At 42.5% G+C, this 25,337-nt stretch overlaps 3 protein-coding genes across 3 annotated transcripts; 2 read left to right on the top strand and 1 right to left on the bottom strand.

Annotated features, from left to right (window-relative positions):
• Positions 1 to 1,378: 1,378 nt before the first annotated feature.
• Positions 1,379 to 6,115, top strand: si:dkeyp-121d2.7 (zinc finger protein 550). The gene is made up of 5 exons (XM_039618562.1): positions 1,379 to 1,555; positions 1,992 to 2,325; positions 3,454 to 3,773; positions 4,369 to 4,480; positions 4,617 to 6,115. Exons 2-5 carry the CDS (start codon positions 2,013 to 2,015, stop codon positions 5,642 to 5,644), a joined length of 1,773 nt encoding a protein of 590 aa, XP_039474496.1. The 5' UTR covers positions 1,379 to 1,555; positions 1,992 to 2,012; the 3' UTR covers positions 5,645 to 6,115.
• Positions 6,116 to 9,637: 3,522 nt separating this feature from the next.
• LOC116334105 (endonuclease domain-containing 1 protein-like) lies at positions 9,638 to 11,267 on the bottom strand. The gene is made up of 2 exons (XM_031757465.1): positions 10,872 to 11,267; positions 9,638 to 10,611 (listed from the first exon to the last, which is right to left on the bottom strand). Exons 1-2 carry the CDS (start codon positions 11,169 to 11,171, stop codon positions 10,003 to 10,005), a joined length of 909 nt encoding a protein of 302 aa, XP_031613325.1. The 5' UTR covers positions 11,172 to 11,267; the 3' UTR covers positions 9,638 to 10,002.
• Positions 11,268 to 16,063: 4,796 nt separating this feature from the next.
• On the top strand, positions 16,064 to 24,117 carry LOC116333771 (zinc-binding protein A33-like). The gene is made up of 6 exons (XM_031757062.2): positions 16,064 to 16,895; positions 17,637 to 17,732; positions 19,527 to 19,760; positions 19,933 to 19,955; positions 20,318 to 20,433; positions 21,139 to 24,117. Exons 1-6 carry the CDS (start codon positions 16,371 to 16,373, stop codon positions 21,702 to 21,704), a joined length of 1,560 nt encoding a protein of 519 aa, XP_031612922.1. The 5' UTR covers positions 16,064 to 16,370; the 3' UTR covers positions 21,705 to 24,117.
• The last annotated feature ends 1,220 nt before the right edge of the window (positions 24,118 to 25,337 follow it).

Consider the following 25,337-nt stretch of genomic DNA (forward strand, 5'->3'; position numbering starts at 1 on the left):
CGGTATTTGCCAAAAACTGATTGCTCGTATTTAAACTGCTATAAGTAACTTGTTGGGCTATAATATGTGAAACATATGTGAAATGCATCCCTCATGGATGACATAAAGTCACCTGGAGCCACAAACAACATTCGTGTAACAAGGTAGAAGCCGCAATCAGTTTTTGCCAGTGACTTTTATATAACCTTTATTTATGCAGTTAAAAAAATCTCATTAACATTAAAAATGTCTTTTGTAAGAGTAAGTTGGCCAAGAGGACAGCAGAAATGGCAGCAAATATTACAATAGTTCAGTAAAAATATTTTAAGTGGGGATAAAGGACCGGATTGGTTATAATGTAAGTACAATAACACAGAGTTGTAAAGATACTTGAAAAACAGATAATTTTTTAATTCTATATATAACCCCTTTGTAAACCCTGTTCACCGAAGTCTATTTACCAACATACGTAAAGATATTACACATAAAAAATACACAAAAACATTGGAAATCAGTTTTTGGCAGACAATCAGTTTTTGGCACAACACCGGCTGATGTATTTCACAGGGAGAGAAAAGAGAGAGCTAACTTGTAGAAGGTTAGCTCTCTGTGATGTAGAAAGATGTAGAAAAACAGACAGAAGGGGAAGAAGAGAGGTTATGTGTAAGGGTAAGGACTGATAAACTGAAGATTCAAATCTTACATATGATGTCATCATTTTCAATCACGCATTGGATTTGTATATAATGTGCTGTGATGAATTATGTATATTTTGTTTTGTCCTGCAAAACAAGCTAAGCTGTACTAACTTTGTGTTATTCAAATGTTCCATGAAAATGCTGGGTAGTTTTGTCCAGGATCAACAGGTTCGTTTACATTAATGTGGTGAATTCACAGTAAAGCTCTGTGTTGGATTGGTGCACAGTGCCTGTGGTGCTCATGGTCAGAGTCAGGTTGCATCAAGTTGCAGAGATGAATTTGCATTTAAGCTGATGATGTTTATAAGCAAAAAGTTGCTTCAGTACTTCAACTTTTACCGGAGTATTTTTAACCTAGATATCTCAACTTCTGCTTAAGTAAATAAAGTCTGTACTTTCGCCACCTCTGACTATGAAATTGAGAAGAAAACGTGTGAAATCATGTGACAAATTGAGCACAGCGCCTCCATCCATTCGCGGAAGGCAGTCGGTGGGTCGTGCTAAAAACAATAATATCAAGTGGAAGCTTTTCTGTATCCTTATGTCTTTAAAAAAAAATCATCACCACTGCTGAAATTATTATATAAAAAGTGGCGTGTGAAACCTGAGTGCTTGGTATTTCTAGGGTGCGGCTGCTCTTGAGTGTAGGGTAATTACGGTACCGGGCATGCGCAGTGTTCTCAAATATTAAAAGCAGTGCTGGAGGAGGCGAGAAGGGAACTGGCAGGGAGAGAGAGAGGGCAGAAGTTGGATGGCGCTATCCTTTGTCGCCGTATTTCGGCACACAAACAGCTGCCGAGCGTCTCCGTGATCCGTGAAATTACACCTTCTGCCGCTGTTTCACGCCGTGGTGGCTCCTCGGTGTCATCCGACAAACGGTGCGTATACAAAGCTAAACTAGCCAGTCTGCTAGCACTTTCCAGCGTTACGGAGAGGCTGCTGCTCCAGGTGTACTTTAACATTACTGCACGCCGAGAAGCATTATAAGTTTACTAACAAGCCGGGCTGACGGGGGTTGTGCTTTTGGCGTCGATTAACCAGTGTCGCCGCCTTGGCACTGCACAGATTAACCGGGCAGGTATAGTCTTTAATTAAGTTGTAATAGAGGCGGAATGACCGTGATGTTATTCACGGAGCCCGTTCTCATTTCACTGCCGAGATCATTCAGGTTTATTTTTTAGCAGCAGGTTAGCCAGTAAAGTTAACCAACAGCGGCTATGGGGCAGAGTTGATCACACGATTGAAAACTTTTGCGATCATAGCAGGAAAGCTGTGTTACAACTGATCACGAACTGTGTGTGAAACCGTCATCAGATCTGCAGCCCCGCGGGCAGGATGATGGAGGAATCGGTGACCACATTTGAGACGCATCTGACCGCCGTCATGGACAGCCTGATCCGCGCCTCGGTGTGCGAGATCACCAAACTCTTCCAGGAGACGGTGAACGACTACCTGGTGGAGCTGTCCCTCAACAGGAAGGAGAACGAGGCTCTCAAACTGCGGCTGAGGCTCACCGAGAGCAAACTGAGAACCGAGCGCAAGTACGGCATGGGCTGGGCTGCCAACCGCCGCAACGCCGGGCTGGTGGCGGCAGCAGCACCGGAGGAGGAAGCTGGAGGCCGGCAGAAGAGAAAACTTGACGTGACTCGTAAGTATTTGCTGTTTGTGGTGACTTGGAGCTTTTCTTCCTGTTTACCTTTAGTTTGCATGATGTATACAGTTCAATGGCAGCTTATCAGCACATCCTGCAGTATTTCCCTATGATTGTGGCTTTAACGTGAGTAACAATGTGAATGCTACGCAGTCTCGGTTTATGTGAAGACGCACTTGTTTTGTTGGAAAACCATCTGGCAAGAGCTGATCTCTCCCTCCCTCCTCCTTCCTCACCCCCCCTTCCTCCTCCGCCTCCTCTTCATGATCGCTCTCCCTCTGTCCTTCACCTCCCCCTCTCCTCTCTCCGCTGCATTCTGTCCCTCCCACTCCCCTCTCTCTTTCTGTGCATTTGCTCACTCCCTCCTTTCCTCTCTTCCTGCCTGGCTCCTCTCCCCCCCACCTCCTTCACTTCTCTCCGTCTCTCTCCAACTCTACCTCCTCCCCTTCCCGCTACTCTTCTCCTCACGCCCTCTCCTCCTTTTCCTGTTCTCCCTGCCCCCACCTCCTTCTGCTCTGCTCTCTCTCCTTCATCACGTTGAACACACACACACACTCCCCCTCTCCTCTCCTGCTTCTCACCACCTCCACCACCCTCCATAATTACACACTCCCTCTCCACTTCTCCGCTCTCTCTCTGCCTATCTCATCTTTTTCAACTCTCCATCCTACTTTTATCTTTTTCTCCTTCACCGTGCCCTCCTTCTTTCCTCCTCTTCCTCCTGCCCCCCTTTTGACCCCCACCAACTCCACTTCTTCCTCTCCTCTCCGCCTCTCTCTCACTCCTCGCTGTCACATGTTTTTCTCTCCTTTCCGCTCTCTTGTCTGTCCTTCCACGCCCCCTCTCCTCAACTCGTTCATCATGCTCACTCCTCCTCCGCCGCCTGCTCCCATTGCTCTCACTCCTGTTCCCGTCTGCATCTCCAATCCCCTCATCCTCCTCTTCTTCCTCGTCTCCCACTTCTCCACCCTCTTCTCTCCTTCATCTCTCCCTCCCCTGGCCTTCCAATCACATCCTCCCACCTATCCCCCCCCTCATATTTCATTTGCCATTCTTCCTGCATCTCCCCCTCCCCTTCACTTTCTCCTTCCTCTCACCTCCTTCACCACCCTCCCTTCTCCACAGGAGGCAAGTCAAAAAAGGGCCCAGCAGCAGCCTATGGCAAAACGTGGCCTGGAGGTGTGTGGGAGGAAGGAGGAGGAGGAGGAGGTGGTGGCGGCGCTGGTGGTGGTGGAGGAGGAGGAGGAGGAGGAGGATCAGGAGGAAGTGGAGCAGCTGTGGGCATGGTAGCAGGAGCGGGAGGAAGAGGGGGGAAGGAGGCCAAAGATATGTACCTCATCCAGTTCCCCCGGGATGAAGAAGACGAGGGAGGGATGGTGGAGGAAGAGGAAAGGGAGGGCAGCCTCAGCGGTGAGGGGGAGGAGAAGGCCAACATCAAAGAGGAGGTGAGGGAGACAGGCTTTCTCAGAGGAGGAGTAGGAGGAGAAAGTGGCACAGCATCTCTGCTCTGCTCTGCCTGCAGCTTCATAAAGACTGAGAGAGCGTGTAGACACAGACAGACGATAATAATACAGAAAGAGTTTTGCTCAAAATTTTCTTCCATGAGATCACTGCAGAGATATAGTGGATAAAGTGAAGCCTATTGATTTGATATTTAGCTTCCAGAGGAGCCAGGAGTGGGGCTCTTCATATCTCAAGCACAGCAAGCTTTTAGGGAGAAACACTACTGGTAGAAAAGCTTTCCACCACATCACGAAGTGGCAGGACACTGATCCACTCTTCATTTCTCTTCTGGATTTGAATATTCAAACCATGCATAATGTGCATAAATTCGCCTCCCTGCTCTGTGAAGTCTTTCACCGCTTGAAAGGAGTCCTTCACCTAGCTTTATATCTTTATTTCAGGTGCATTGTAAACATATCATGTGGAAATTTAACAAGCTCTTTTAGAACAAAAGTAAATTTAATAGTGAATGTCTCACTGTAGCTGGACTCAGTCGATTACCCAGTACAGTAGCTCTCTCTCTGCTTCTCTATGCAGTTTGCCCAAACAGAGGGTTATCAGCCTGCCTCTCTCCGGCTAATCAAGGAGGCTTTGAAGATGCATCTGCCCAACCAGAACCTCCACGCTGGCTCCAGAGCCCCAAGTGAAGGTAATGAGCCCAGGACTCACTGAGCGAGGGAGGGCAAGTTAGAGAAAATGTTCAGAGACCAGTAGTTGAAGGAAAACGGAAATGATTGCTCACACCAGCTTGTTCACTCTCTCCTCCTCCTTCTGTTTCTGCTCAGGAGATCTGTCAGACCGTCCCCCGACTCTTCATCCAGGAGAGAGTGAAGAGGAGAACTGGAAGGTGGGCTCTGCAGAACCATCAGAGGGGGGAATGACCGTGGATGAGCTGAGGGGCTTGGAGTCTGCGTTAAGGGCCGAAAGAGGCCGCGAGCAGGCTTCTCAAGGTGACTCAGAAGTGGTGCGTGGGACCGAGATCAGCTTGGCCCCTAAGTACATTGGTCTCGATGGAATGGAGCAGGATGGAGAGCTGGAGCCTCAGCCACCCACTCTGCACAAAGAGGACCAGATAGGACAAGGCAGGGTGAAGGAGGGCGAGAGGTTGGGAGTGGCTGGGGACGTGGAGCTGAGGTTAGGCTGGTCAAAGAAGTTAAGAGAGAGCGACTCAGCTGCGGTCATGCCTGTAGAGGATGTGGTGGAGCACGGAGAGTCAGAGCCTCCGCCCCACCTATCTGCTCCGGGGAGCGTCTGGGAGAGCGCCGGGGAAGAGGATGGCGGCGGGGACCTGCTACACTTCTGCCCACAGTGTGGAGGAGGCTTCACTTCGGAGGCCGAGCTTGAGGAGCACCCGTGTCCACTAGGTGGCGCCCATTTACAGAGCAGCGGAGCAGAGGACAGTCTTTTCCCTTGCGCTCACTGCGGCAACACGTTCAGCCACGCCTGGGCTCTGAAGAACCACGAGTGCGCCTGTGCCGCCGAGCGGCCGCACTGCTGCGAGATCTGTGGGAAGCGTTTTACACACTCACGGTCGCTGGAGCGCCATCATCTGGTGCACACAGGTGAGAGGCCGCACCGTTGCCAGCACTGTGGACGCAGCTTTAGTCGCCTTGGTAATTTGGAACGGCACCAGCGGATTCACACAGGTGAACGTCCATACGGCTGTGAAGCATGCGGCAAGCGCTTCAGCCGCGTGGAGTACCTAAAGAGACACCAACTCATACACAACAGCGAAAAGGCAACACTCCAGTGCTCCAACTGTGGAAGGGGCTTTAGTGATATGGAGCAACTGAAGAACCATCAGTGTTTTTAGAGCCTTCACAATAAACTCAGTTAAGGGAAAGAACAGTGGGGTTTTTTTAAAGTTTTTTTTTTATGGTTGTGGTAGAATTTAGCTGATGAATGTGACTGTTACAATCTCATGTCTTTCCCTGTGATTATCTTTAAGATAACAAAGCACATACATGGCAGACTTTGGTCGAGTAAACAATGAAGGCACATTTAAAAAAGCTGGCAGGAAGGACTGGTTGGTGTTTTGTGTTGAAAGAGAAATAAAGTCAGTCTCTGCCATCTAGCCATTTAACTGGAAGTATTATTATTTGTATGTACGTGCACAGCCAGGACTTATTTATAATGATGAATACATCGTTCATTTATACCTCTTTATCAGTACGTTAAAGCTGATAGCCTTGTTTTCTTTTTTGGATGACATAATTGACAGTTTGGTATTTTGTATGTTTGTGTTTTCGTCACATTGCCAGAAAATAAACATCTTGATTCATCAGGAAAAGTTTCGGGTTAGTGAATAATACGCTATAAAGCTTTTGTGTGACCAACTTCATCATAAATTTTAATTTTCAGCCATCGCTAGGCAACATTTTCATTAAACATTAATTCAAGGACTAAGAAATTTGCTGTTCAAAGAGCTGCTGTTTTTTCAGATCTTCTTGTTAATGATGGCAATCAAATGGAGACGCTCACCGGCCACTTTATTAGGTACACCTGTTCAGCTACCTGTTAGTGCATGTGTCTAGTCAGCTGACTAGATGTATGTGTTCACTGCATTCATGCATTTCAAGACAACAAATTCAAACCAAGCATCAGAAATGGGAAGAAAGATTTAAATGACTTTGAACGTGGCGTGGTTGTTGTTGTTTGTTTGAGTATTTGAGAAGCTGCTTATCTACTTGGATTTTCCCACACACAACCATCTCGAACTGTCTTGTCAATATGGACCAAACCCTCTGAGGAGTGTTTCCAGCATCTCCCCACAAAGTTGATTCTGTTCATCTGGACGTAGCGTTTTCTGTGAGGGAAACATTTCGTCACTCATCCAAGTGATATCTTCGGTCTCAGCTGACTTCTGTTTCTGTTGATTTCTATTTAGTCAACTGAGACTGAAAAAGCCACTTGAATAAGTGACGAAGCGTTTCTCCCATGGAATAGAAACAGAATCAACTTTCTGGGATTTCTTTACCCAGATGATTGAGCATGCATCAGTACTTTCCAGCACCTTGTTGACTCTATGACAGGAAGAATTAAAGCAGTTCTGAAGGCAAAAGGCAATCTTAGCAAGGTGAAGTGGTAGGTGAGGGTAGATTGATGTTTTCCCTCATGATCGCCCACTCTACAGCTTAGTCTTGATATTAGAAAGTTGGTGAACCTTATTCACAAAGTCCTCTCCACTCTGATTTCTGTTCTTCCCACAGCAGCATGATGTGTGTCAAGGGGAAAAGATCTCCAAGTCAGGAAGTTCATATTTGAAGAAAGAGCAAAGTAGACCATCTGTGCTCACTAACGACAGCCCTGTTTGTCATCTATCCAGCCCACTTCAGGCTGGTTCTGACGGGATCTTCAACTTACCTCGCACCAGATGACTCAAGAGCCGAGTGCTGGAGTTCTACCCACAGTGTAATCATGTTTCTCAGGGTGTTGGTGGCCTCGCAGCTTTTCTAGTGCAGCATGGGAGTGAGAGGGCCCTCAGTTTAAATAGACCTGCTTTTATCCTCAAACGCTGCTTGGCTTTCCGTCACATTTTAGAAAATGTGTGTTGGGAAGGGCTTCACATTCAGTCTGGCTGAAAAAAAAGTTTCATCTTTATGACAAAGCTGTTCACTACTGCCTGTGTACAGGCCGCAGTCATGCAAGGAAAGGGTTACGTGTTACACGACCAATGTTGTTCTGTTTTTATCTACTTCGCTTCTTTGTGGTTATTATGAGTAAATAGAAAGTTAAAAGTTTTACGGAAGTAGAAAGAAACTGCTCTTTATTTGAAGACTTATTCAATTTATCTATTTTCAGACCTTAAGGAAAAGTCAAAACTAGATCTGTTAAGGTTAAACTAATTCACGGCACACTGGCAACACTTTACTGAGATAAACTGTAATAAAAAAGATTAGGCTGATGAATAGAAGTGCTTTCATACAAAAGTCATAGCATATTTAAGCTGTCTGAGTCATGATCATATTATAATTATAAAAATATTGCCATATTAGACATATTCAAGTGTTGGGCTGTTGTTGAGAGTTTCTTCTGTGCCCTAGTTATACAGATATAAATCTGACTTAATGATATTTCTGACTGACTGAAGTGTTTTCTTGCACTATGCAATGAAAACAGCACTTTGACATAACCTGGCACACTGTGTATTTGACATAAGAGACTGTGTCGTCATAGTTTTTAAATAGGGGCTAAAGTCTAGAGTAACTTTACAAAAACCATAAAACAGTGTGACTCTGTCAGCAGTTTGGTTTGTTTGCAGGTTCTGGGTGAGCGGTGCGTGAATGTGGAACTACAAACTAAGCTAACAAGCCGTGTTTGTTAGCTCGGCCAGTCAGGTTGGATGAGACGAGACCCTGGAAAGATTTCTGACCTCCTGACCCAGAACGGCTCAGTTGTGCTGCAGCTCTAACCAGGACAGCTCCATTAGTACATTTGCAAGATCAGGAAAAGATAAAGAAAGAAACCCCCAAAAGTCAGGGTTGAGGCTGTGAAATGTGTTGCATTTCACGTCTCACTTGTGGTTCATCATTTGGCTGTTTGCCATGTGATTATGCACATCGAGTATAGCTGTGAACCACATTTGTCAGATATTAAATTTTATTAGATAATAAAGCCACTTTATTTAGCATTTGGTAAAATGCTATAGGAAATACCAGAATTGTGTCTGACAGCTGATAGCTAGAAGATGATGTTGTTTTGTTTGCATCCCATTTAGCACCATGTCTTCAAGGGCTGGAAGAGCCATGCGGGAGTTGCGGTGTTGCAGCATTTTCCTACAAAGAGTCTGTCTCCAGCTATGTTTTCACTTTCTCTATAAATATTAAAAATCTAAAGTCATCTTTTTTTAAAAGAAGACATAAAATAGCTGTCCATCTGTCAGAAGGTCAGTTTGTTTGCAGGGTCTGGGTGAGTGGTGCATGAATGTGGAACGACTACCAGATCAGCTCCAGCGAGCCATTTTCTGCAGGAACAGAAAAGACAACAAGTAAAAAAGAACCCAGACCTACAGCTGTGAGATGTGTTGTGTCTCACATCTTATTTGCGGTTCAGAGGTTTAAGTTTCACCATCGGCCCATCTGCTATGTGACCAAAACCAGAGTACAACCTCATTTATTAGAAAATAAATGTTGTTAGATAATAAATTCACTTCCTGGAGCTTTTTACCAAGTGACAGTATAGTTCCTGCTTGCCGATAAATTAATTAATGGCCAGAAGAAACAAGGGGCGCTTGTGGTGTTGCAGCATTTTCCATCAGAGAGTCTGTGTCCAGCTTTATATCAACTTTTCTACAAAAATTAGGGCTTCTTGAGAGATGTGAAAGATTGGAAATAACACAACAAGCGCAAATGCTGTGATGCTATCTATGAGTAACCGCTATTTAAATCATATCCATTCGCTTTGATCTTTGTTTTTCTTCTTGTCTCAGTAAACACTGGTTTGCCTGAGATCCGTGTTCTTTGTGTCACTGAAACTTGCTCTCTCGTGGGAACCAAATTTTCTGAACACATAAAAACCCCTTACCATAGTTCGACTTTATTTAGCAACTGTCAGTTCACAGCAAGTCTGAGGTTTATTTATTTTCTTTATGTGGTCAAATAATTCATGAGAAAGTTTCTCATTTCAACTATTTTTCTTTAGTTTGACACAATCATCATTAAATGTTGAACTGGGTAACGTCAGTGGCAAACCTCTGAAAAAAGTGACCCAGAAAGCTTGTCTGCCCCTAAAATGTTTTCTATGATTTAATGCAGAAATTCACTAAGTCATTTTTGTAAAGAGGAAAAAATGAAACCAGACATTTGTATAGACTTAGTATTTATTGATGGTGTTCCAGCTCAAATGTACATTTGTAATATGTAATCAATAACTGACTCATGTTAAAACCAATGCAGTTTTATTTAAAAGAACTGAGCGCTTGCTACTCTCTGTGTTTGGCTTTTGAATCTATTGGAGAATAAACATTTAAATTCACACACTTTAGTCTTGATTAATTGGAAAATTATAATGCTATTAAATGTGAGCGAAATGACATTAGCAGGAGGGGAAATGCCGTTTTTACAAAGTCAATCAGGGGAAAAAAACAATTTCAGTCCATCATGTCCTCGATAATCAAGCAGCAGCTCAATAATTAAAACTGCAGCGAGTTTATCAGAGTCAAGCTAAAGGCTTTTATGCCTGACAGTGGTTATCAAACAGACTGATGGGCATGGCCAGTCTTTTTGCCAGGATACCCTCCAGGTTCTCTAACGGCATCCTCCTCACATCATAGCCCCGCACACTGGGCTTCGCATTCTTATTAACTGGCACAATCTCCTCGCTGCTGTTGGGGTCGTTTCTTCCAACTGCAGCATACGTGGGGAAAAACTGCTTCATATTATTAAGGAGATCAGATTTGAATGATGGGCAGCAGTAGGCAGACCACATGTATTCAGGAACAGACACCCTGTTATTAATCCAGTGGTCCCCAGATTTGTATGGCATGGCCCCGGTGATCACGTACATGGTCCCGTTGCAGAACATCTTGAAACTATTCAACACCTCATTCTCCAGTTTGTTCCAGGGTCCAGAGTTGGAGCCTTCTTTTTGGGGGACAATGTTTGTCAGGGTAAAGGTGGCTTTCCGGTTGTCGAGCGTCTTCTGGTGCAAGCTAGGATTGAGATGACCCTTGGTAAAGCTGGAGTTCCTGTAGTCATCAAGCACCGCCTGGCTTTCAATCACATTCTGGTCGACAGGGGTGTCGAAATGCTTCATCTCTGGGCTGGCACCGGAAAATGCCAACTGACAGACGGAGGAAAAAGGACACGACCATGTTTAGAAACTATAAAAGAGTTTGCTGCTTCTGTTTGAGTTAAACAGTCACATAACTTTAAACATGACCTCATTTGAAAATGCAAATGTCTCTTTCTTCATGGGTTCACAAAAGAAAACATATATGTGACTGTGTTCTTCATACATGTGTTTTTTACGTATACTCTCTATTTTTCACCAAAAAAAACAATGAACACAACACTATAAATTAAGTGTCTGCTCCTTCTTACCTGCGGTTCATACATCCAAACGGATTTGGGTCGTTTGCCATCAGCAGGACTCAGAATGTAGGCAGAGAACAAAGGCACTCGACGCTGACGATCATACAGGCTGGCAAAGTGGTACTGGTTTCTATAGCGCTGGCATATTGGCTGATATCTTGGTGCCCTGACACCCTGTGGGGGAGTTTTATTATAGAAGAAATTAGGGCAGCGGGAGAAGTCCTTGCCGATCTCGCCAACAACCAGGCTGCAAAGAAGAAGGAGAAACATAGTTCTGATGAAGGGTTGGAAGAAATTCCTTTGAGACATCTTCTGTAACAGATGAGCAGGTCAGCTGTAGATCAGAAACAGATTCTATTAAGCAGACGAATCCCCGGAGTAAAATAATCCACAGTTGTTGTTTGTTAGTTCTGCATCTGCAAACTAACGCTGAGGTTTCCTCATTTATAGCAACAGCGTGGTAACAGTTCTTACCCACCCACGTCGACGTTTACTATCGAACTTCCCCTGCTAACGAGCAGTCAGACCTTCTGAGAATCAAGTTTGAGTCACATATTTAAAAGAATCTTGGATTTTTTTTCAAATTTTAATTGTTTGGAAATTGTGGCAAGGTAAATGGATAAATTTGGATCTACACACTTGTAGGAACACCTTGAGTCCTACAAATCCTGGGATTTTATTTGTCACACTATGTCAGTCTGATGACACACAACATACACTGATGATATTAGGTTAAAAAGAGCAAAAAACATGTGGTAAAGTCACAGGAACTGACAGCGCCTTCCCTGTTTGTTGTCTCGTACAAGTTGTTTATTATCTTGAGTACACTTAGTCCAGAATTTTTAATGGCCAGGAGAATCTCCCTTATTACACTTTGTAACTAAAAAAAAGAAACATCATGGGAAACTTTGAGATGTGTATCTTGTTTGAGGCAGAGCGGTGTGACATGCGATGCTTTTCATAATGAAAACCAAACACCCGTTTCTGTTACCACTGTCCTAAACCAGCTCCAGCACATGTTTAATGCAGCATCAGGTGTTTATTGACAGTCATTTGACAAATGATGTATTAATGTAATCATATGCTGTGAAATGTTTCTGTTTCTCTTTTTGTCTCATTGGTTTCGGTGTAATGCAGTTTTTCCTTCTGTTATCAAAACTCTGCTTGATGTCAGAACCAGAAGGTTTCTGAAAGACAAAAAAAGCTCCTCACAGAGCTTCCCCAATTTCTCACTTGCCAAAATAGCAAATGTTTGCTACCAGTATGTGGCTTCTTTATTTTGTTAAGTGCTCAATTTGTGGGGAAATTCTCCATTTTAGTCATTTTTTTAATCAAAAAAATTATGATTCACTACATTTAGGAATTGTCAGAATGCAGAAAAAACAAAAAATATGAAAGAAACTATGGTCACAGCAGAAAACTACAGATTAGATATTTGTCACACATCTAAATGAAACACATCCTGATACTTACGTGTGAAAGGAAAGTTTGTTTTCTACAAGCTACTGGTTCTGTGAAGTAGTAATGGTTTTCTGTATGACTTTATCAGCATCTCACATCACTGTGGAGGAATTGTGGTCCACTCTTCTTTACAGCGTTGGTTGTAAGGAAGACGGTTTGTGTCCATCTGGGACATTGCAACATCTTGATGCTTTTGTTTTTCTGCCATTCTGTTATAAATTTGCTGCTGTGCTTGGGATCATTGTTTTATTGCAAGACCCAGCCATCACAAAAATGGGTGCATGTTCTTTTAGAGCAAAGAGGCTTTCTCCCGATAGTCCTTCCAAAAAAGACAAACTTGTTCAAACCTCTGCTTTTATAGAGGCGGTCATACTTACTGATGATCAGTCAGTTAAATGCATTTGATTATCACTGCCTGACTACTTTACTTTAAAAGTAGAATAGGAGGCAGAGCCTTCAGCTTCCTGGCCCCTCTTCTGTAGAACCAGCTCCCAGTTTGGATTCAGGAGGCAGAACCCCTCTCTACTTTTAAGATTAGTATTAAACCTTTCTTTTTGATATAGCAGATAGATCACGTCACCCTGAAACCTCCCTTAGTTACAATGGACTAGGTCTAGGCTGCTAGGGGATTCCCACGATGCACTTCTTTCTTGTTCATTCACCTTTTTCACTCACTATGTGTTTACACCTCTCTGCATTTTATCATTAGTTGTTATTTATCTCTGGCTCTCTTCTACAACGTGTCCTCATTCTGTCTTTCACCCCCCACCCCAACTAGTTGTAGCAGATGGCTGTCCCTCCCTGAGCCTGATCCTGCTGGAGGTTTCTTCTCGTTAAAAGGGAGTTTTTTCTTCCCACTGTCGCCAACTGTCCTTGTGATTTGGTGCTATATAAATAAATAGAGTTAATGAAATTACTTCTTACCCACTTAAATCCTTTGAAAGCAGTAAGGACGTATTTAATTTTTCACAGGACTGCACAGATGAAAATATATTTAGACACATAATAACTTAAACTGACTAAATATATACATATTGATTCTGGTTTTAGTAAGCCTGGCCGGATATTACTTGGTATCATTCAGCCATCAAACCTCATGGAATTACCCTCTCACTATCTACAGCATTTGTGGGCATTGGGAAAATGTCATATTTACTGGTGTCAGTTTTCTATGATTTATATGATTTTAAATGTATGAAACACGCTGCCTCTACATCTAGCCATGATTGTTCTGTTTCTACAGAAATGCAGGATGTTACGGTGTAGTGAAAAATAAACACAAAACACACACAAATGCAGAACAAAAACTACAAATGCCATATTTACTTTCAGAGTGTTTATGGAGAAGTATACAAGTACAAAGACCAGTGTCTTTGTGGATCTAAAGAAAGCACATGACAGGGAGCTTAGAGTGGAACTGTGGGACTGCAGGAGGAAGTCAGGAGTGGCACAGAAGTACGTGAGGCCGGTGGAGGGCATGTATGAGGACAGCGAGACAGTGGTGAGGTGTGAGGTAGGAGTGAAATGTGGGGATGGCATTACGTCAGGGAACTGACCTTCCTACTTAAGATGGTGATGGACAGGCTGACAGATGAAGTCTGGAGTCTCCTTTGACAACGGGTGTAGGGAGCAGGTGGAAGAGAGCCTAGGTGGAGGTATGCTCTCGAGAGAAGACGAATGAAAGTCAGTAAAAGCGAGACAGAATAGGTGTGTGTGTAAGGAGACGGGTGTAATGGGGAAGCAGGAAAAAACAGAGGAAGTTAAGATAAATGATCCAAAGCAGTGGACAGTCCACAAGAGAGGTGAAGAAAGGAGTGCAGGCAGGGTGGAGTGGGCAGAGACAAGCTTCAGGTGTGATTTGTGACATGATAGAAGAAAGAATGAAAGGGAGGATTTACAAGAAGGTAGGAAGACCTGCTATGATGTATGCTTTGGAGAATGTGGCACTAACAAAAAGACAGGTGGCAGATTTAAAGATGTTAAGATTTTCTCTGGATTAGAAAGGAGGGCATGAAGAGGACTGGTGTAGCAGACGAGGATACTAGTGACAGGGTGAGATGGAGGCAGATGATCTACTGTAGCGACCCCTAAAGGGAGAAGTGGAAAGAAGAAGAAGACTCACAAGCTGTTTGAGTTTTTGGGCACACAAAAGTTTAGACGTAATCTCACCTCTCTGAGAAACCCCTAAATAATCTTAGGATTGAAACCATTTGTTGAGAAAATGTTTTTAATATTCATGAGAAAACCACCAGAATGGAAAACTTGTTATAATATTTAATATATCGCCTCCCCCCAAAAAATATTCTGATAGTTAATTTATGAAATGGATACAGTTTACAACAAGCTGGTCTCAAATTTAATGTCTGGAGGAAAAATCCAGGAGCAAAGGAGCAAATACTGCGTCAGTCCTTATCTTAAAAATGCACCTGGTAGACTGATCATCAGGGCCATCTACTGAGCACTCAGAGGAACAACAGCAGGTGGCAGGATGACCTACATGACCCTGAAATTAATTATGCAAAGTGTATAAAATTGACTGAGACTAATAAGGCTTTATTTGCATTAGCATGATAAAGTGTAATCCATAGACAGGCAGGGATATAAGTTTAATTGAAGAACGCTGGCAAGAGTCGTTTTTTTTCTTGGTGTCAGCTACTTTCCCTTCCCTTCTTCCTTGCTCTGTGTCATGCTTTGCTGACTCAAAGGCTGTGTGTGTGTGTGTGTGTGTGTGTGTGTGTGTGTGTGTGTGTGTGTGTGTGTGTGTGTGTGTGTGTGTGTGTGTTCTTGGGGATTACCTGGGGAGACAAGTTTAATTTAAAGCCCAATTAAAGGCCAAATTAAAGAGCCCTTATACATGTACGCTAATGCTCTCTTACATGAGTATTAACACAAATTTATTCAGTGTTGTCTATATTAAGTAGCTGCGCCTCTACAGTGTAATGGAGTCACATCCATAAATGCCATGAATGGAACTTGATTACACCGACACTATGAAAACATGTAGGGTAAAACCTGTGATGTATTTGTGAAGAAGGAAACTCAAATGCATTTCAAGGCTTCAAAACTTAGTTTCAATCTTCAAAAGCTTGTAAATGCTTTCAATTCTGTCTGAGATGGGTGTTGTTCCAACTGTTGTTCCATCTTTCTGTATGTTTCCATGTTTAATGTCTTTACTTATATTTATAAATAGACTGTGAGCAACAGGATTTAAGAAGAGATTATACATAAAATATAGAAATTAGTAAAAGTATTTCTGCGTTATTGTAGCTACATTGTAATGAATCCAGTCCTTTTTGGTCACTTAAAACATCTTTACAGAGCTGTGATGTCATAATTGTTGCAATTTATGCTGCCTTCTTGGCAAGATCTTTAAAAAACACTACATTTTTAATGTCAGTGAGACTTTTTTGCTGGATAAATAAAGAACAAATAAAAGTAACTCTGCCAAAAATTAATTGCAGATTGTGACAGGAATGTCGTTTCTGTCTCAAAATGACTTGATATCCTCAAAGAGAGATAGGTTTGTATGAGTTTATAGGCCAACAACTTATTCAGAGCTGTTTAAATCGTTTTTTGCGATCGTTTTTTGGCAAATACGGGAAATCACTTTTGGGTTTGTGTCTTTTACCTACTACACAGAAGTTTCAGCTCACACGTTTCTGATTTATTTCCTGTAAGTGTTTAATAATTTAAAACTTATAAACCAACAAGTCAGCCAATTTGTTCCTGGTACAACCCCCTTTTAAAAATTCCGCATATATTTCCTCGCAGCAATAACGTGACCTTTCTTGTTACTGTTCTTTCTAAGAAACCCTCTTTCGCTCTGGGCAATCATAAACACACCGCGCCCTTTAATGGAGCCCTTCATCACGCCCAGTCGAGCCTGTTTCTACACGCCTTTGGTCTCTTCCGTGAAAAAAAGTCGTACTGCTGTCAGCGTCAGACCACTCCCTCTCTGAATTTGAACGGAAGAGCAGTTTAGTCTTGTTTCCCCGTCACAGTGTTTCCCACAGACGTGTCTTCTGAGAAGTATGAGCGTAGCAGAGGATGGCGGAGGCCAGCGCGCTTGAAGAGCTACAGTCGGAGCTCACCTGCCCGGTGTGTTTGGAACTCTTCCGTGATCCCGTGATCCTTGAGTGCGGGCACCACTTCTGCCAGGTGTGCATCATCCAGTGCTGGGAAGCTAAGGCGGACGAACTCTCGAGTTGCCCGAAGTGTAGAAAGTCGTGCGCCCGGAAACTGCGACCCAACTCGCTCCTGTGCAACGTCGTGGATAGTGTGCGCAGAGCCCGCGCCATGGACGCGGCCTCGGGGATGTGCGTGTGGGACCACGAAGGTACACTGGAGATGCCCGAGGATCGCGAGCGGGGTTCGAGCATGAGCAGCGTGGCCTCGTCCATCGGGCACTGGCCACGCCTGGGAATGGGTTTGGATATGTGCGAGGAACACGAGGAGAAGCTGAAGCTCTACTGTGAGGACGACCAGCTTCCCATCTGCCTAGTGTGCGGAATGTCTCGAGACCACAAGAACCACAATGTCATCCCCATTACAGAGGCTTTTGAAAACTACAGGGTACTGTTTTATTATTGGCTCATTTTTTAAGGCTCCGGGTCTTCCAAAACCTTAAATCAGGCATATACAGACAATGTTTTGATTTGACCAACATAATCACCAAATTTGATTTCTTTTTCCACTGTATTTTTTCTGCTCTACAGTGCAACAGCTGGAGCTTCTAGATAAAACAAGGAATCAGAGTTTCAAGGAGTGTCATACTTTACAATGCTTACAACTGGACACTCCTCTTATTGTACTGCAGTACTGTATTCCCTCTCAAGTTTCAAGTATTCCTTTAAGTCATGTCAAAACTACTTTTTTACTAAAAAAAAACCTCAACTGGTCTAATGTAGCAAACAGGCTTTTCATAGATGTAGCAGTTGTGCTTTAAAGAGCACACTCCCTGTCTGCCCCAGGAGTCTTTGGGTATTTTTGTGCGTTACAGGAATTCAGCAGGCCTGTGTGAACTTCACTACCTTTCAAACCTGGCAGCTGACCTTCATCATGTTGTTTGGAAACCCGCTCTGAGAGGCTTCTCTGTGTGTCTTAACATGTTTAAGCAGTGCTAAATTCCAGCTTTGTTAGATTTTTGGGGTCAGGGCGCTCAGTTGAGGATTGGCGGATGTATGACTCCCATTAAAGACGGGACGCTGTTCAGACTGATGCACGAATCAAATTAACTGTTGATTGAAGCGTAATCTGGTTTATATAACCTCTTTTCAACAAACGTTTTTATGTGATTATCTGTTTGTCCTGCAGGAAAAGCTGTCTGTGGCTCTGGAGAGGGTTCAGGTGCAGACAGAGGAGGCCACACTCTTCCAAAAACAGACCAATGAAAAGATCCTCCTCATTAAGGTATCGTGTCTCTGTGTGTGCTGGCTGTTTCTTTGTGAAGCACTGTGAAAGAAAAACACGCCAGTGTGTTTGTCCTCTAAATATAACCAGAAATTCTAGCGGCCAGGCAACATTCTGACGCATTCCTCCACCTTTACCTGTCAAGACAGAGGGATGACTGGCGGTAGTAATGACTGGTGGTACTAACGACTGGTGGTGACACACCATGTTCTTACTCATCTTTGTTTAGACGTGATAATTATCAGGAGCTCATCCTGGAATAAAAAGGGAGGTTCATGAACATTCACACACGTCATTTTGTGTTTGTCTTCGTCATGCGCTCTTCTTTCACGTGTTTTTGCCATTCATGTGCCCTAACTGCTTCATGTCACACAGCTTGCGAGGGAACTCAGCTGATAGAGTTTCGACAGGCACAGGAAGGAGTTCACCAAAACACTCGCTGTGTGTGTTAAACACAGATATGAGGGTAGTGTTAGAGAATGCACTGGAGCATTTCTGCAGTGGCAGATAACTTCGTCTAGCTCTGCTCCAGGTTATTACAGACTGTTTCCTTTACTATCTGTGTGTTTAAATGTGTCAGCGGGTGTATTTTCCTGTCTGTCTGTTTGACCCAGTTTACATGCAGATTCACAGATTTTCTATTCTTCACTTCTCCCTTTCTCTGTCAGTATGACAGGATGTGGTAGAGCAGAGGAAGTTTGTCACTTTTTCTTCTCTGTGTTAAAAATGCAGACATACCTCTATCTATCTATCGATCTATCGATCTATCAATCTGTCTATCTATCTATCTATCTATCGATCGATATAATCATTTGTGCCACATGACATAAAATGTATCGTCTCCTCATAACAATTACTGATTTTTCCCATTTCATGAACCACTTCTGGTCTGAACAGTCACAGTGTAAAGTTGTTGATTTAATCTATTGAATATAAGATTGTAGTCATATTTCCAGAGAAGAAGAAAAAATATAATTTTATGCAACAATAACAGTAAAATAGGACACATCCAGTTTTAGTGTCACACCATTACAGTCAATGAGAAGTAAGTGTGTCATCATTTTCACTGACATGCAACAGTTTAAAAAACATATATATATTTATTAAATAGTAATAACTCTGTAATAATAAAAACCTATTAAAACAAAAACATGTAACAAAAATTTCAAATGTGACAAAATAAAACTGAACCCCACCGTTTGTCACAGTATAGCTCGGTATTTTTCCACCCCAGGAAGAGCTTAAAAAGACTCAGCGATCGTTATCATACAAACTCTAAAGCAGTTAAGCATTTTGAAGACAGACTTGGTTTCTGTCAGCTTTAAGGGGCATTTTAGAGTCTTGCTATTGCTTTAAAAAAGAAAAACGTTTTACAAATCAGCTGTGCTTTACCTACTATGCACTGACAGGCAAAGTTAGTAACTAGTTAGTAACCATACTGGAGCCTCACACAGCTAAATGCCAGATACAGATGGGTGGTAAAGTAAATGATAAACCTTCATAAAGTCTCTTATTGAGGTGATTGGTCACTTAGAAAGAACAGCAAAAATGACCAGTGCATGTTGACTTTTAATGTTGGTGCAATATGATTGAAAGATTTGAAACAATGCAGCATTTTATTTCTTTAAGCCTAATAACTTATATTCTTATTAACTAACTTGCAAAAATCCATATGGCTACCTTCTTTAAAACAGTGTTATAGCTACATGAGCCTTAAATATCCTGAAAACTTCTCAGTTTTCTTTTGGATCTGAGTTCTTTCTCTCTGTGACCAAAGTCCACGCTGCGTTTCAGGAGCGAGCAGGAGATTTGGAGGAGCTGGTCTCTGCAGAGTTTAGCCGTATGAGGGAGTTCCTCGTTGAGGAGGAGGAGCGCATAAAGGAGAAACTGCAGAAGCAGAAGGAGGAGAAGCTCCAGCAGCTGGAGGAGGCGCTCACTCAGTCCACGGAGCAGATCAGCGAACTGGAGATTACAGCCGATAAACTTCGGCTCAAACTTAGAGAAGAAGAAAATCCTGAGCAACTCAAGGTGAGAGAAGAAGAGGCGGGGCAGAGGAGAAGGATTTATAGACGAGCCACATGTTTCTCATAATCTTTCAGTTTACTTCGCTAATAATTGCAGCACATATGAAAGAATACTGAATAAAGAATGAATGAAAGTCACATGTTTGTAATCACAGGCCTGTTTTTATCTGTTTCAGGGGATCAAAGATTTTATTGGAGGGTGAGTACGACTGTAATCTTATCCAAGACGTTCTATCAGAGCTAATCAGATATCTAAGCCATCTTTTAGTTTATCTCATCATGACTGTTGTCCAAAAGTCACAAGGCAATCACGCCCTGTTTTTCAATCCGTTTTGAGTTGTTTTCGAACAGAATGAGAGGTTGTGATTGTTCCAGCTAGAAACACATTTTTTCAGTTTCAAATTTCATTTTAAATGTGGAGAGTAAAGGTTTCGTTAGTTTCTTATTAAATGAAGGTTACTTGTAATTACTTAAATACTTAGAATATGCTATAAAACATAAGTATATAGTTTTGGATGTTTCATAATCTTTAAAACAACTCTCTTTCCCTCTCCCTGTCAGGGCAGAGAGCTTGTTTGAGCGCCCTTCAGAGGTAGCTGTGGACCTGCAATCTGGAGACTTTCTGGGACCTCTCCAGTACAGGACTTGGAGGAAAATGAACTCGATTCTTCAGCCAGGTATAAAGATAACACACGTCATACAAACCAAGGTCAAAGAGAACAATAGTGCTCATTAGTCATTATCTGTCTAGTCTGGAAAAAACCCTGACACAGCGCTTGTAGCCTCTAGTATCCTTCAAAAACCAAAACCACAGCCCTCAATACAACAAATCCAACTTCAAAGCCCCCGCAGAGCAACAGAAGGCCTTATACAACTGATTTCACAGACTCACTAATGCTTTTTATGACAAACAGTGGTGTGACATCAAAATTTGTTGGAATACTCCTTTAAAAAGATTTGGCTGCATCTACAAAAGACATATTTGTGGTTCGACTCAGTGTTCAGTCTCGTTTCAGCCTGCTCTGACTGGCAGTGAGTTTCAAGCGTGACTCCATTTGTTCTCTGAACTTAACCTCTTTGTTACCGACACAAGTCGAGCGCACACATGCTTACTTTGGGTCCGTGATGACCTCAAACGTCACTGCTGTAAAACCAGGCTGCTCTCCAGAAATTTATTTAATCTCTGGATACATCGGAGCCACGTTATTTATATTTAATTTGCGTCCATGTAGCTGATGCTCGTATCCAGCTCGTCTTACACTAATTGCGCAGGCTGGCATTCAGTATCTTGCTGAAGGTCACTCCAGAGGAGTCCGGGTGGTGTCATTTCTTGTAAACATGTTTCACCTTCATTGGTTTGTCTGTTTTTCATGTCCTCCCAGCTGTGACACCTGTGACCCTTGACCCAGACACAGCATACCCTTGTCTGTGGGTTTCCTCGTGTCGCACCAGCGTCCAGGTAGGAAAACTACAAGCGAACCTGCCCAACAACCCCGAGCGCTTCACCCGCTACAACATCGTCCTGGGCTCTGAAGCCTTCTCTTCAGGCAGACACTACTGGGAGGTGGAGGTAGGCTCTAAGACGGCGTGGGGACTGGGCGTGGCCACAGCTTCCGTCAACAGGAAGGATGAGATCAGCCTTTGCCCGGATGATGGTTTCTGGACGCTGGTGCTGAGGGACAACGGAAACGGCACCAGCGAGTATGAAGCTTGCACTGACATAGAGGAGAACTTATTATATCCCTCCAAACCCCCGAAGAGAGTGGGGATATACCTGGACTACGGTCGTGGCCTAGTGTCATTTTATGATGCTGGAGACATGAGCCACCTCTTCACATTCAATGATGCAAAATTCAAAGAGCCTGTTTTCCCCTACTTCAATCCCTGGCCGATCATCAACGGACACAACCGGGAGCCGCTCACCATAGTAACGCCACACTGGGGATAGATGGCCTTTTTTTCATCAGAGAACCGACACTGTGCATCAAACGGATTCAGGATCAAACTGCAGACTCGGCTGCTAATAACTTTGAGGGACTCGTCTCATTAGCATTCACACATCTGTCTTATTACAAGGACTTTTTGGGTGTATGAGGACGGTCTTGTAAGGCTGTCAAGCTGTGGATGAAACATCAGAAGGACAAGAACGGCGACACTTCAGTCAATCTAGCTGCAAAGAAAGTACATGAAAAGATAATCAATGAACCGTTTAGCTAAAACCTAATCTATTTGATCTATTATTCCTCTGTGCCACCGAGCTCCGTTGCTGTTTGACAAATACTGTTATAAACACAAACTGACACAGTCTTTTATTATGGTGAGCACACACACTGGTTTTATTCTCAGTCAGTCGAATGCACATCTTCCTGCTGATGGATATATTCAGCAGTGCACCAAATGCATATTAATCTGCACCTAAACTAGTTCCAAACAAATGACTGTGTCCTCTTTTTGAGTAATTTTTGCTGAAACACAGACATTTAAAGAAAATGTTTTTGCCATTTTGTATTTTAACATGAATTTTTATAACTGTGATATCAAAACATGGTTTGTTTTGGCTTTTTTAACTGAATTTTCTAGCATAGTTTTTAATGTTTTGTATTTTTTTAAGTACTTTACAGAAAGCACATCTACTGCTATCATTCAGCACATTGTTTGTGTTTCATCGAACAATGCAATGCCATTTTTTTTTAGGATCCAGTTGTTTTATCTCTGTGCCATGAAAACATATTGTGTGTATTACGTTATGACAGTATGAGTTCTGCAGTATGATTCGTCCACCTCCTTCATATTTGTCTAACACTAATCTGAAATGTAGTTTACTAATTGTCTGTTTGTATCCTTAGAGTTTGATGTTTTAAAGCAAATGTAATGTGAAGTGATAGTCACCAGTGTCTAGATAGCTGACATGAGAGTTTTAGGGAATGATTAACTTTGATTGCACATGTAGTACCAGCAGAGGGCAGCCAAAGCTAACTTCGAATGAAGCAACTTAAAGCATTTGTGCAACATATGAATGCCACCCTCATGAAAATGCGACCCACTGGAAGCTGTTAGATGAGGATTTTATAAATGATCAGGTCAGACAAATCAGAAATATGCTTCAAGTGGTAAAACATAAACTTAAATATCAAGAACTATGCACAGACTGTGTATGAAAGATGGTTGTCATCTCAAGGTGCCGGTATAAATGTGAGTTAGTTGCTTTTAAGAAGTGATGTATTATAATGTTTAATTTTAAACACTGCCACTGAAATACAGTGCTGTGCAAAAGTCTTGAGCCACCCATTGGTTGTTTATATTTTGCTAGGAATTTGGGAATTTAATGAAACCTGTTGAAGGAAAAACCAAGTTTATACAGTTCTAATAAGATTGACAGTCAACTTTTGTCATAAAAATCTTTATTTTCTAACACAGCCTGAACTGTATTAGGCCAACCTTGTTATAACTTCTTTAAGGAGTATTCAGGAATAGTTCTCCAGGCTTTGTGAAGGACATTCACAGCTCTTCTCTGGATGTTTTTGTGTTGTTCTCTGTTGCGATGATCCCATACTGCTTCAGTTACATGCAGGTCCAGGTGGGACTGCACGGTGGAACAAAATCTGACATTTTCTGACTTTTCCATGTTTATAGTTCCATCAATTTTTACAAGATGTCTGAAACCTGAAAACCATGACAGAGCCAACGATGTGCTTTGTTGTGACCCACTTGGTAAAATGAAGTGTTCACCTCTGCTATAGACATTTACTGTTACCCAGTTCTCCTGATCTCCTCCGTACATATTGATAACAATCATTTGAAGGTCCAGAAGCATCTCTCTGGTCCTGTGTCAAGTCTTTACTAGATTTCTTTTCTCCAGTTTCTTAGGGGCATGATTTCCTGATACAGTTCATCTGCTGTAGATAGTTTTTTGCCCAGTTTTCTCAATGTATTTAAGGACACACTGCACAGCATGCAGCAAGTTTGGTGCCATCATACTATTTTATGCCTGTCAAACTGTGATCTTTTGCATTTTTTTGCAAATTAAAGAACAGCATGGTGTGTTTTTGTGACAATCTGCTTGTAACTGGGCTAAATGGGATCCTTGAAGACCTTCAGAAAGCTTGGAGAACTATCACTAAGACTAAGACTATCGCTTAAACAAGATGGTGTGGCTCCTTGGAACCAAAATAAAAAGAAATTAAGGGGGTGATTCAAGCTTTTACACAGTGTTACATTCTTCAGTATTACATTATGATAAAAAACTAACACTGAAACTTCAAAACATTAAAGCAAGGACAAAAACTCACTGGAGAACAAAGCCAAATGAAATAAAAATGAATGAATAAAAGACAGTCAATAGTTTCTGGTATAAAAACCTTTGTGGAGTTAATTGTGATTATTTCTTTGTTGCTGATGATGCGTCACAGAGATTTCATTTAACATGTATCGCAATATAACACAACAACCCTCAACCAGTGGAAACAAACGTCATTTTTGACACAAGCTCAACAAAAGCTGAACATTTGAGTCACAACATTGTGTTAATCAGTTGATTACCTGTATCCTCCCCGTGGCTGAGTTTGGTGTTTACCTGTCACAGATACGCTCTGTGTTCTTCTTTCACTCTGCAGTTAAGCAAGGTTAATGAGTCCTCTCCTGCCAGTTGAGCAATTTGGTAATCTGTGACTACCATTACGACCAAATAAGTAATGAGAATTAGTCTGACCTGAATAAAACGTACCTGTTCTGCCTGTTAAATCTCTGTGTGTCATCTGCATGCATTACCCACAGACTGCGGGACTGACCTGTCAGGGCGACGTACAGCCTTCAGTCGAACCCTTCTCTTCTCTAACTGTTCTGATCTGTAATTAGATATTATTACAGGCTGATCGACACGCAGTAACACAAGCCTTCACTTCTACATTACTGCTCAGCTGGCCCTCCCACTGCCATTCATCACATCTTTGAGTTTCTTTAAGGTCAGATAAGCCTGAGATGAAAGAAATTGAAAAAAGACACACACACACACACACATGTTTTTTCCCTAACCCCTAATTTCTCTTTCCATCTCATCCATTCATTCTTCATCTTTCCTCGATCAGATGACGGATCTGTTCCCAAAATATGAGCCGCTATTTTTAACCCTCAGTCGTGTAACTTGGCTTTTCTGTAATGGATCTCTTTTCTGCCTCCACTCAGGAATTTGTCTCTCCATCTTATCAATAATCAATGAGGAGAGGGGCTAAAGAAAGACAGCCGAAAGACAGAGTTAAGATGATTAATGGAAACCTCATTAGGAACTGGAGAGAAATGAAGCTATACATTATCAGCACGTCTGGAGAACGCACACTATCGGAGGTTAACTGGAGATGCGAGGGGGAGAGCGGCGATGGAGGGAGCTTTCAGGGGAGGCAGTTAGGAGCAAAATAAGGGGGGAAAAGTGAGATGCATCATCAGCTCAAAGCTGCTAGTGAAATGGACGGGGTTGATTGATGGGTTTTATTTATAGAAAGCTGATGCTTTTAGTGGAATTAGTTGCTTTAGAACACCAAAAGGCTATGGAGTTGTTTCTGGCGAGCTGAAAAGCACAACATTACAT

The sequence above is a fragment of the Oreochromis aureus genome, linkage group 2, assembly GCF_013358895.1.
Source record: "Oreochromis aureus strain Israel breed Guangdong linkage group 2, ZZ_aureus, whole genome shotgun sequence".
Classification (NCBI taxonomy): Eukaryota; Metazoa; Chordata; class Actinopteri; order Cichliformes; family Cichlidae; genus Oreochromis; species Oreochromis aureus.